This window comes from Populus trichocarpa, chromosome 3, assembly GCF_000002775.5.
Source record: "Populus trichocarpa isolate Nisqually-1 chromosome 3, P.trichocarpa_v4.1, whole genome shotgun sequence".
Classification (NCBI taxonomy): Eukaryota; Viridiplantae; Streptophyta; class Magnoliopsida; order Malpighiales; family Salicaceae; genus Populus; species Populus trichocarpa.
Window position 1 is genome coordinate 12,749,475 of NC_037287.2, and position 12,478 is coordinate 12,761,952.

At 33.0% G+C, this 12,478-nt stretch overlaps 3 protein-coding genes across 5 annotated transcripts; 1 reads left to right on the forward strand and 2 right to left on the reverse strand.

The window, feature by feature from the left end:
* Positions 1–25: 25 nt before the first annotated feature.
* On the reverse strand, positions 26–1,666 carry LOC7491908 (NAC domain-containing protein 2). Its single transcript, XM_002304347.4, has 2 exons — positions 902–1,666; positions 26–786 (listed from the first exon to the last, which is right to left on the reverse strand). Exons 1-2 carry the CDS (start codon positions 1,160–1,162, stop codon positions 139–141), a joined length of 909 nt encoding a protein of 302 aa, XP_002304383.3. The 5' UTR covers positions 1,163–1,666; the 3' UTR covers positions 26–138.
* A 1,607-nt stretch (positions 1,667–3,273) lies between these two features.
* LOC7491909 (probable polyamine transporter At1g31830) lies at positions 3,274–5,801 on the reverse strand. Of its 3 annotated transcripts, none has more exons than XM_002304348.4 (2): positions 5,587–5,801; positions 3,274–5,202 (listed from the first exon to the last, which is right to left on the reverse strand). In XM_002304348.4, the coding sequence occupies exons 1-2, from the start codon at positions 5,587–5,589 to the stop codon at positions 3,736–3,738; spliced, it is 1,470 nt and encodes a 489-aa protein (XP_002304384.2). In that variant the 5' UTR covers positions 5,590–5,801; the 3' UTR covers positions 3,274–3,735. The 3 variants fall into 3 exon arrangements, with proteins under 3 accessions (XP_002304384.2, XP_024452165.1, XP_024452166.1); XM_024596397.2 differs by having other exon boundaries at positions 3,274–5,207; positions 5,587–5,776; XM_024596398.2 differs by lacking the exon at positions 5,587–5,801 and adding an exon at positions 5,466–5,568.
* Positions 5,802–10,708: 4,907 nt separating this feature from the next.
* On the forward strand, positions 10,709–12,301 carry LOC7491910 (acyl-CoA-binding protein). Its single transcript, XM_002303433.4, has 4 exons — positions 10,709–10,875; positions 11,632–11,749; positions 11,886–11,948; positions 12,027–12,301. Exons 1-4 carry the CDS (start codon positions 10,864–10,866, stop codon positions 12,104–12,106), a joined length of 273 nt encoding a protein of 90 aa, XP_002303469.1. The 5' UTR covers positions 10,709–10,863; the 3' UTR covers positions 12,107–12,301.
* The last annotated feature ends 177 nt before the right edge of the window (positions 12,302–12,478 follow it).

A 12,478-nucleotide genomic window follows, 5' to 3' on the forward strand; every position in this document is an offset into this window, starting at 1 on the left:
GCAATGTGGGAGCTACAGTGGAAACAACAAACCTTTTTAAGTTCTTTTTAAGTAATTAATGATACAAGCGTTCGCTATATCAAAAGGCGGATGGCAACCATTCTAGAACTCTATTCGAATCAAACTCTCAATTCCAGCCTATTCGTTAGAGCAGGCTGTTTTTTGGCACAACATCTGCTGCTGAAGTTGACTGACTGGTTGCAGGATTTGGTGGCCAGGAGGAGCAAGATATGCCGAAGGAAGATAGCGCGAAGAAGGAACATGATTAGCTGCGGGAAGGTTGCAAGGAGAAGCAGGATTTGCGATGTTGCCGGGAGCAGGAACAGGATTTCCTGGAATATTATTTGGCACGCTAGTATGGAGGTCAAAAAATGGATCATCAATGTTCCAATGAAAGTTTGCAGGATTCAAAAGATCATCCAGGGTTGACAGGTTGTCAGAATTGGAAAATACTGAGGCAGGATCTCCACATGTCTCGGCCAAACTGGGAAACATGCCGCTATATGAAGCAGCATGGAGGTTAAAATCAGCAGGGAATTCACTTGAAGCAATCTGTTGTTGGCTATAGTCATGGGTGAAAACAGCATCAGCACCAACATTATCCATCTCCCCAACATAGCCAGCATCCATAACAGGCAGATCAGTCCTATCTTCATCATGGTTATTTACGTAATCAACATTATCCATAGCAGTTAGTGTTGAATTTTCCTCGTCTCTTTGTCGATTTCTGACATCTTTAGGCTTCTTTGATTTCTTGTAAATCTGGCATAAAACCCAGTCATCCAGCTGCACCAAAAACAAACAAAAAGGAAAGGAAAACACTTGAGTAGTCAATCAAATTAACAGAAATTTAAACATTATACTGTGTCAACAACAAATGGAGGAATGCATATCCAAGTACCCTCATGTAATCTCTAGTATTTCTGACTTGATGAATAGGAGCTGGATCATTCACTGTAAACTCATGCATTTTCCAGTCGGTTTTTTCACCCTGTAGAGCCTTTCCAGTATAGAACTCCAGTGTCTTCCTCTTTCCAACTGGAGTGCCCCTGTATTTGACTGTCTTATCTTTTCCAGTGGCTTTCCAGTATCCACCGTCAGCGGCTCGATTAGGTCTACTTCCATTCCTGTACTTTCTGTTCTTTGGTGTGAAAAAGTACATTTCCTCGTCTCCATAGCGCTTGTATTAATTTCTCTATTGATCCATAGTATTAATATAAACAGCAAAGTTTGTTCAAAGCTTTTTCTTCGAAGGAGTGATAAATGAAACAATAAAGTAAAAAATTAAAAAAAGTTTCTGTATTTTCATGACAAAAACTAGTTGCAAGCAACCACCTTCGTTTGGTTGCTTAGAAAATTTAAGAATGGAGGACATTCTCAAGTCAAGAAAAGATAATTAAATATCCAATATTTCTTCACTAAATAGGACAATTTTGTCATTCCTCCATATATTTTGTTTTATTGGTCAACTAAATAGAGAGTATTGAAAATCATGCAAATCACCATTAAAACCCCTGGAGCCAAAATCTTAAAGATAACAAAAAATTGTTCCCTTCAACTTGTTCTTCAAATTGAATTCTTCGAAAAAGCCAATAACAGAACTAGGATTTTCAATTATTTTGAAAAAAATTAAAGAATTCAAATTCATTAATGCTGTCAACTAGCTTCTTCTTCTCTTCCTATGCAATTTTAGAGCAGCCTAAACAGACCCAAAAATACAGTTGAACAAACTCAGATAACCAACATTGTCAGTCTTTAATAGAATCATAAACAATCACAAGCACATATCAAGAAACATTATTACCAACATGCAAGATTATTACGTGATCAAGAGAAAAGGAAAGGGTTTCCTATAAAAGAACCTGCAAGATACTCAGGATTGTGTTCATAGAGTGTAACATCGACCATCTTGTTCCTTAGCAAACATAGCCTTCGCCAAGTAATGCACCACCACTTCATTATCAAAAGGGCAAAACCTATATCCAGGTGGAAGCTTCTTGAAATAATCATCAATAAAATCAGTCTTTGTTGGTGGTGGTAGTGGTGGTGAAGTAATGGTGGCCAAAGGTGGTGGTGGTGTTGGTGGGGTGTGTAAAATGGGGATTTGAGGTGGTGAAAATGGCTTTGAAGAAGGCTTGTTTGGTACTAATGGACTTGTAAAAGGAACCTTTATGTTCGGCGTTGAATCCTTAAGAAACTCCATAGTAGGACTCTTGACTCTCACGAGAATTTTTTTGTTGAGAGGACAATGATTATGGACATTAGGAATTTTTACTCTTCCAGTTTATTTTTGTATTTTTTTTTTTATGATTTTTAGTTTGATAGAAAAACAAATGGTAGTAATTAGTATTTTGCACATAATTTTATATTTATCCGATTTACTTTGCAAATCTACTTCTCTTTCTGTTGATAGATTTAAAAGTGATTTTTATATTTATCTTAACAAGTTATTATTATTAAAAAAAAAGAGAGTAAAAGGGGTAGTGATTTGAATGTAAATTTACTTTCTCACAAATCATTATAAATTAAAATAGTGACATTTAAAAATAAAATAATTTGCATGGTTAAGAGATCGGCTTGTACTATTGCGTGATTAAATGTTCAAATCACGAATTAAATAGGTCAACTTATAAGATAAGCAGGCATGAATTTATTGTTTTTTTTAAAAAAAAAAATCTAAAACAACATGGTTTTGGAATAAAAAATTAAAAAATAAAACATATCTTCGGGATGAAAAAAAGTTTCTGTATTTTCATGACAGAAACTAGCTGCAAGCAACCACCTTCGTTTGGTTGCTTAGAAAATTTAAGAATGGAGGACATTTTAAAATCAAGAAAAGATAATTAAATATCCAAATTTCTTCACTGAATAGGACAATTTTGTCATTCCTTCATATATTTTGTTTTATTGGTCAACTAAATAGGGAGTGTTGAAAATCATGCAAATTACCATTAAAACCCCTGGAGCCAAAACCTTAAAGATAACAAAAAATTGTTCCCTTGAAAAAAAATTAAAGAATCCAAATTCACGACGGCTGTCAACTAGCTTCTTCTTCTCTTCCTATGCAATTTTAGAGCAGCCTTAACAGACCCAAAACAACATCCGAACAAACTCGGATAACCAACATTGTCGGTCTTTAATAGAATCATAAACAATCACAAGCACATATCAAGAAACATTATTACCAACATGCAAGATTATTATGGAACACTTCTAATTTATTCAATCAAGTGATAACGTGATCAAGAAAAAAGGAAAGGACTTATGCAACAGTTAAAAAGGATCTGGATATTCTCTCCTCGATTAACTTGCATAGAAACAGAGGGGACTCTACGCCACTTTAGAATTTACATGTAGAACCTGAACAAGAATGCTTGTCTAATGCTGTTTGCCAAACCGTTCAAACATTATCAAAAGTCCTAAATCAAACAGATGCTGTAAAACAAATTCAAACTCTATTGCTAATTTTCTAAGACAGTTTTACAACATACTGAAAAACATGATCTGCACCATTTCCTTCCCCATCTTCGCTTCTTCTTGCTTTTTTCAACCATCATTTTCATCTTCCATGCTTTAAACAAGGATGATAAACAGGTATCGGGGCATGTATTCCTAAGCATTTCAAAAAGCCAAAGCATATATAGATAGACACAAGCTACCACTTGCTTGTTTCATGACTATCTTTCTGAGCTGCAGCATGATGGTTTTGTGCTGGCATGTGTCAAATATTATTGACTAGTCTTCTAAGAAATCAACTCTCTCCTGATTACCTTCATGAAGGTCTGGGAGTTCACCACTGACAGAAAACTTCATCCACCTCTTTTTCTCGGCATATTTGAGACAGGGCTGCATCACAAGGCCAATTGCCACCGCAAACAGACTCACAATCATCACTTTGACTGTTGAAAGAGCTAGCACAACACAAATCAGTATGGTTGGAGGAATACACATAAGAATGGCTCCAACTGTTCCCACAGGAATCTTGTAAGGCCGTGAAGCAACAGGACATTTTATCCTTAACAGTACAAATGCTATAAATTCCAATATCATTCCAAAGCAATATAAAAAATTCTCTGCAGCTATGATCTCCTGAAAGCTTAGCCATGATAACAAAATAACACCAGATGCAGAAAATAAAATCCCAATCAAAGGTGTGCCGTGCCGAGACCGCTTGGCAAAGAACTCTGGAAGCATTCCTCGCTCTGCCATCCCCAAAAGCTGGAAAGAGTCGCTGCTCATTTCAGCCACGAACATTCCCATATTTGACATTGCTGCAGCCCCTTGGATCCACCATCTCAACCAAACACCCCCAAGAATTTTAGCAATATCTGAGAAATACCCATCAGTCCACAAATCACGGTTGAGTGGGATAGCACCAGTGCCAACCAAAAGGGGGAAGAAATAACTAAGAACAACCAAGATCAAAGCATAAAAGAGAGCTTTAGGTAGATTTTTCTTCGGGTTATCCACCTCTCCAGCAAGAGTACTTATTGAGTCCCAATAGTTTAAATTCCAAAACAGAGTGTTCAAATACAAATTCCAATCCACATCATGCAAATTCATCACAAACCATCTTGAAGGCTCCAGCTTCGGAATCGCCACTAGCCCCATAACGACAAAAGGAAGGATCGAAAAGATACCCAGAAGAACTGCAACCGATCCCACAATAGCTAAACCCCTGTAATTCATGTAAGTGAGGAGAAATGTCAACGCCAGAGCAGCTGCAACTCTTGGTAAACCACCAGCCAAAGCTGGGATTCCCGACTTCAAATAGTCAAGAAAAAGAACTGGGTACAGAGCATTATCAATCACGCCGCTCAGCCACTTCATCCATCCTTGCTGGAAACCCCAGTAAGGACCCAAAGCAGTTGAAACCCAAACAACATAACCTCCATTTTCTGGAAACATGGTACCCATCTCGGCTGTAATCAATGCCTCGGGAACACTCCATATTAATGGGAATACCAAGAACCCAAGAAGTGAAAGGAGCGGACCAGCTGCCTGAACACTATCCTCCACTCCAAAAGGTCCACCGGAAACCTCATAGAAGATGAGAAAAATGAGGTGCAAAACTGAAACTTTCTTAAAGTTGTCCAATTTAGGTGAAGAAGGTCCTTCATTAATATCCACATATGCAACACCATTGTATTCTCCCATTGCAATAGAAGGTTGTTGCTTATTTGCTGCTGTGTTCCTCAGTTTCTGCACTTAACATAAGGTTCTAACTTCATTAAAAAAAAGTTGGGATCTCTATGATTTATCAAGTAGGTAATCAAAGCAAGACAAAATCAAGACGAAACAGACTCATCAACGCAGCTAAATAATGGCAAAACATAAGCACAAAGTTTCAAAATTGAGCAACGAAATGAGCATCATTCAAGAAAACAGAAAATGGGTTTTCTAACATGAAATATACCCTATCAAATCCATAAAACTAAACATAACAAAGAAAAAGGAATCTCGACCTTTTCAAGTGGATAATAATGAACAATAAGATTGATGAGAAACAAAAGAAGGAAAGTTGTAAAGAGAGCGGTTGAGGGAGAGAGAAGAGAGAGAACGGATAGCGGGGATATAAAAACCTACCATGAAGAAAGAAGAAAAGACATCGCGGATGAAATTGGGAAGAGAAGCTCTGTAAAACTCAAAAATCAGATTTGACAAAACTGGGTAATGAAGACATTCATAAATACTTTTCAACTGCGTTTTCTTTTGGAGATTGGGTGCGTCTCTTTCCTTATGCCACTGTGTGTTCCTACCTTGTGGTGAAACAGAAGGTTGAAATATATTTTTCTTTTCATTTCATTCTCGCGGAATTTTTTTATTTTTTTTTAAATAGAGCAGTGAGTCAGTAATTGTAATTTTAGGAACTAGGAAGCGTTATTTTTTTTTAGAAATAACTAAATAAGTGAAGTTATATTATATAAGTCCGTCTCAAAATCAATTTCATAAATATATGTGAAAATCCATAATTAACATATTATCTATTTATAGGATATGGATTTTTTTTTTTTAGAAGATTAGAAGTTAAAGTATGATGTTGACTTGATAGTATTAAATAGAAAAAATATTATTGATATATATATTAATATTAATGAAAAATATTTTTAACAAACGTATTAAAAAGAAAAAATATACATGATATATGTATTTAATATTAATAAAAATATATTGAGTTTTTAAATAATTTTTATATATTATTCCTTACATAATATTAATGTCGATAAAAATATAATAAGTTCTTATAAAAATTTTATACATTTAAAAGTGCATGGAGAATAAAATCTAAAATGTAGTTGTACTCATGAGACTAGGCTTTTTCATTGAGCTAAGCCTAAAATAATTGGTATTTTATTTTGGCTCAACTCAAGGAATGTATTTTTTTTTTTTTTTGAGGATTTTTTAAGTCTATTAGATATAGATTTATCAATGATTAAAAAAAAATTAAAAACATGAATTTTATATTTTTCTAATATAAATATTATTTTTAAAATATATATTTTCAATTATATTAGTAAACACACAAAAAAATTATCATTCCATCAATTAATTTGATGCACACGATTTATCTTTAAAAAAAATATTTTTTTTTCTAATAGAACGGTTAAAGTACTGTTTGGGAACATAGTACAAACCGCATTTCTAAAAAATTCAATTTTTTTATGTTTTGAATTATTTTAATGTGCTGATCTTAAAAATAATTTTTAAAAAATAAAAAAATATTATTTTAATATATTTCAATACAAAAAATATTTAAAAAAATAACCATAATCACATTCGGGATCTTAAGCTTTAATATTCTTGTTGCACACTCGCGTTATATATCTTTCTTCGTATTTTATTATTTTAAATACTTTTAAAATCAGAACTAAAGATGTTTTTTTTTTAAAATCTCAATTCAACAGTTGAAACTGAAACGATTCCACCAGACAACAATTAAAAAAAAAAAAAAGTGGGAAGCTGCACGTGATTGTTACAGAGTAGCAAGGACTAAAAAGACAGAGAACGACGGATGAACAAATTTTTAACAACTTCAGTAAACAAAAGATTAAAAAGACAAAAAAAAAAAAAAAAAACATAAAAGGGCTTGGCAACATCCACGTCGAAAGAAGAAACAGATAATTGTAATGGAATCCGGTGCCAAGCTTGTACGGAAAAAAGAATTGGGTGCCAAGTGATGAGATTCTTTCTAGGAAGGAATTATTAAAAGACAAACCACACACTCCCCAATGTACACCTTTTATGGATTCCATGTGCAAAGGTGTACTTTACATGTAATGAACCAAAATCTAAGAACTGGTTTCGCAATGTGGTTTAAATAATTTTTTATGTTAAAATATATATTAATGATGTTTTTTTATTTTAAAAAAATTATTTTTAACATCAGCACATCAAAATGATCTAAAATATATAAAACATATTAAATTTTAGTAAAAAAAAAATTTGAATTTTTTGGGAACACAGTTTGCACCGCGTTCCCAAATAGTGTCTAGTATTCTTGTTTGTCATTGTTGTAAAATATGAACCCCCACCGTAAACCATAAATAATTATTATTATAATTTAAAAATTTAACTCAGCAGCTAATATATAATAAAGCTCGAGACAAGATAGTCAATTTAAATTAAATCGAGTATAAAAATAAAAATAATTATTATCAAAATTTTAAAATATAACTTAAAAGTTAAAATAAAACAAGGTCTTTTCATGGGTCGGAGAGTTAATATGGTTTAATCCAGGTCAACACAATAATAAAAGTGATTATTATTATAGTTTTTTTAACTTAGCTAGAGAATAGAGTCTATTGTTATAGTTTTAAAATGATATATTCTTAATGCGGGGCTGATTTTTGCATAAAAAATTAAATAGAGTGTCAAGGAGAAATGCAGCGAAATTGATCAGGTGGTTTCATGGCATTTTCATGATCATTATTGCAAAGGTTATTTTTAATTCGGATAAAAGGAGTTAATTTGAAGTTGTCATCAACGCCTACCTACGGTTTGAACAGAGATCACATACACATCTCTGTCTTGGTCGAAGATGGTAGACATATCCATGTTAAAATTAGATAATTTATGAGAATTTTATTTTTTATATCGATCATGCGCTTTAAACACCCACGATCAAGCAGAAAATACCCCCCCCCCAAATCTTAATTAATCAGCATGTCATCCTCTCTGCTTCATGGCCATGCGGTGAAAATATGACTGCAGCATTCCGGGAAGGACATGGTGGACTCGTCGCAGTGATAACATTGCCGCTGTGATCACTTTCAGCCTTCCCTTCTCGGACTCTGCAATCTCCTAAGTTTGCGTGCATATATGCTCTGTTTCAATCATCCTCCCTCTCCATCTCCCTCTCCCTCTCCCTCTCTCTCACTGTCACTGTCACAAGAGAGATGGAATTTCTATCTCACATCACTCCGAATAATCTGAGCTGTTTTCTACATCTTCGTTGTTAAAGATCTGATTAGATCACGAAAAAGTTTCAAACGATATGACTTTTTTATGGTTGTGTTTTTGGATGATAACTGATTTTGAATATAGATTTTTATTGTTGCCCAATTTGTTACTAAAAAAACAAGTTTTTTTTATGGGTATAGAAGGCATTTCGATACTTAAATAAATAAATAAATATAAAAAAAATAAAACGAAGCTACTGGGAGTGATGGGAAATCTAGGTCTATGCATGGAGTCTGAGTACAGAGTCCTAGTCCTGCGTGATCTTACATGTGATTTAGGTATTTATAAACTTAATTCTTGAAATTATTTTATGAAAAAAAATATTTTTTAAGAAAATTAAATCGTTAAGTGTTGAGCCATGCTGGTTATTGGTGGCAATATTTTCTTAGAAAATCAAGAGTGATTGTGTTATACATGTCATTGATGAAGATGTTCTTTAGGTCTAATATCAGGAAATAACAATTGGCTAGAAAAGTAATGCATGGAATGCATTGAAGAAGTATTGTGTATAAAAGAAATTGTGTGAATAGAAAGTATGTGTGCGCGATTAAAGATGCTTGTTGAGACAAAATTGGATGAATCAAGGTGGGTCAGGATCGAGTTTAGGCCCAAAATATCAGGTTTCTAAACATTCAGGTATGGCTCGAATGGCTAGAATGTTAGTTGTTTGGACTTGATGGCCAACAAATGAGTTACTCGCCATTTTTAGGCAGCGCGTGAGACCCCCTCTAGCCTTAATTAATGGCATTTCAAGGTATTCACTATTTATATATTCATCTCGTTAAGATTTTTCTGATGACACTGAAAGTGTTATAATCAGAGCTCTAGACCTCGTTTGTTTCACAAAAAATGATTTTCTGAAAACCACTTTCAAAATCTTCTTGTGTTTGTTTGTCATTAGAAAAGTTGGTCAACGAAAAACACTTTCTAGTCAAATGAAAAATTAGTTTGGTTTCTAGGAAACTATTTTTCTTTTATTTTGGACGGAAAACACTTTCCAGAAGTTGTGAAAAATTTAGAAATGTCATGTTATTTGCTGATTATATCAAATTTGATTCTTAAACTTTTGATTGTTATATATTTTGTTTTGAATCTTTTTTTTTCAATTTCATCCCTTAGAATTTGATTTAATTTAATTTTTATATCAACTTTGATTCTCATTTTTATGATTGTTACTTGCTTTTCTCTTATCATTTTTTTAATTGAAATTTTTTATATATCAAATTTGATCTTTATTTGTTTTATTATTATTTATTTTATTTAAAATAATTTATAAAATTATATTTTTTTTATTTCATTATCTCTCAACTTTTTCATATGTTAGATTTGATATCTATTATTTTGATTATTATTTATTTTTTTTGAGATAATTTATGAAATTATGTTTTTTTTTTTCAATTTTACTCTCGTTCAACTTTTTAATTTGTAAGATTTGTTCATTGTTATTTTAATAAACTTGAAAAAAATATTAATAATTTATTTTCCAACTAATTTTCCATGATATAGTCAAACACTAGAAAATATTTTCCAACTTATTTCTCATGATACTATCAAACATAAAAAAGTAATTTACTTTCCAGAAATTCATCTTCCAATAAAATCACTTTCAAAATATGTCTTCAATATTCATTCTTTATTTCTTTTTTCTTTTCCTTTTTATCTCGTTTACTTTGCATTTTGTGCCAATTCATTTCTTCTCTTTTCTTTTCTAACTGTAGAATTGTCTTTTCCTTTGTGTCCATGGGATCTTCATAAAACTTGTGTGTTGATTATAATTCTTTGGATGGAAATTTGTAATTCTAGAGAAACAAAATGCACGGTTATGAAAAATATTTCCTGGCCGTTGAGAACAGTTACAAACAACTTTATTTTTTTTATTTTTTATTTTTTATTTTTATTGTATCATTAAGATTTTTTTTTCAAATAAAAAGAGCGAATCATCCACCTCAAGTCATGAACGAATTAAAAATTATCGTAGCAACAAGAAATTCAATGATCTTCTAAAGAAGAAAGAAGATACGGGAACTTTAAAATTGAGTATCAAACAATTTTTTAAAAAAATTAATTTTTTATTTTTTTAAATTATTATAATTTTTTAAAAATAAAAAAATATATTTTTAATATATTTTTGTGATGCCAGCTGCAAAATAAAATAGCAACCTATTACAACCTATCTTCACCAAATCTTTGGTTGTAACGCCCCTGGCCTACTACATTTACGTTAACCAACCCAAACAAGCCACGTGTAGAAACTACGTACAAACGCTAAATGAATATGCTCCTCAATCAACGAAGTGGTGAACTCTGAAACCACTCCTACACTATATAACATGCCTCCTCCTCCTCTTCGTTCAATCTAAAAAGAAAATCAAGAAGCAGACGGATTCCATTTCAAGTAACGCAATGGGTTTGCAGGTACAGCAATCCTATGTAATTCATTCTTCATGTAAATTAACATCTTGTTTTGAATGGTTATTGAAAATCAACCTCTATTGATTAGATCTGACATGGGATTTGATTGTTTGATTGCTTTTATCAGTTTGGATTATGCATTAGAATTAGTTCATGTCTGGTCCTCTTGGATTTGTATATGAAGGGGCAGTGTTAATTTTCATGGTTATTAGTGTTTCCCAGTGTAGGTGCATGAAAAACTCTTGGTTGCTCTGTTTTAATACGAATCTAGATTCTTTGGTTTTCAGATCTGTTTCTTCTTCTTGATTGGTTATTATTTAGTATTGTTGAAGATCTATGTTTGGATATATCAAATTTGCAATGTTGTGGTATTGCATGCTGCTGTAATGACTTCTGTGGTCATGATACTCTGGTTCAAAGCTAGATCAGGGCATCTATTTGTCAACTTTTTCTTTATTTAGTCAAATCTGAGATCAGGGCTATCTATGGGAAGTTGATGGCTAGTAATATTTTGCAGTCTATCTTACTTATGCTTAGGGTCACTGTCTAGTCATGGATCGACATCTATTTAGGCAATCAATTCTCTCTTTATATGATGCATTTCCTTCTCTAGTTTTCCAAGACACGAGATTTATGCAATTTATTTGGAAATAGACGTGAAATACAAAACATTTTGCCTCAGCTATTCGGCTTAAGTTATTTGGCACGCTTGACGTTTAAGTTGTTTATTGATGTCACAAATTGGGCTGGCCTCTGCAGGAGGAATTTGAGGAGCACGCTGAGAAAGCCAAGACACTGCCAGAAAATACAACAAATGAGAACAAACTTATTCTCTATGGGCTCTTCAAGCAAGCCACTGTTGGACTAGTGAACACCAGTGAGTTCTTTGCTCTCATGATCAGATGGTTTTCCCCTGATTAATTTCTTGATCAAAAGTATAGCTTTATTGAAGTCAACATTTTTCTCTTCCGACTGTCTTTTTATTGACTCGTACTGTCTATGGCAATCTGCAGGCCGCCCTGGTATTTTCAACATGAGGGACAGGGCAAAGTGGGATGCATGGAAGGCTGTTGAAGGTATTGGTTTGAAATTCATGGTTGTAGGATATTGGTTTATTTTCTTTGACACAATTGTTTCCTTTTTTTTTTTCTCAGGGAAATCCAAGGAGGAAGCAATGAGTGACTATATCACCAAGGTTAAGCAGTTGCTGGAAGAAGCTGCTGCTTCTGCCTAGTGGAGTGACCATTTATTTATGTTCATGTTTCCTTGTGTTTGAAATAGTAGAAACACAAGTTAATAATTTGTTGTATTGAAACCTTTTCTCTGAATTCTGCCCCTTAAGTTAGTTTTGTTAGCGTGTGCTTCCATTAAAACTGGTTTGGAACTATGTTGGGATGATTTATAGTTAATGTCTTATCATTGTCTGATCCTTTCTGGACTCCCATGAGAAACCAATGACAGACTGATTGCACTGATATGATGATTCACAATTTTTAATGGAACCGGTTTTTAATTCCAGTAATTACTCCAGAAGGGAGAGAAAAATGACAGAATAAAAAAGTGATCTTCGAACTTGGGTGGAAATATTTCTTCACTCCTACCTTCA

What these genes read in the sequence shown, in the direction of transcription:
- LOC7491908 (XM_002304347.4), bottom strand. Translation starts at nt 1,162, where the DNA reads ATGTACTTTTTCACACCAAAGAACAGAAAGTACAGGAATGGAAGTAGA. An exon ending in ATACTAGAGATTACATGAGG is followed by an intron (nt 787 to 901) that starts GTACTTGGATAT and finishes TTTTTGGTGCAG; the next exon opens with CTGGATGACTGGGTTTTATG.
- LOC7491910 (XM_002303433.4), top strand. An exon ending in TGTTGGACTAGTGAACACCA is followed by an intron (nt 11,750 to 11,885) that starts GTGAGTTCTTTG and finishes GGCAATCTGCAG; the next exon opens with GCCGCCCTGGTATTTTCAAC. An exon ending in TGCATGGAAGGCTGTTGAAG is followed by an intron (nt 11,949 to 12,026) that starts GTATTGGTTTGA and finishes TTTTTTTCTCAG; the next exon opens with GGAAATCCAAGGAGGAAGCA.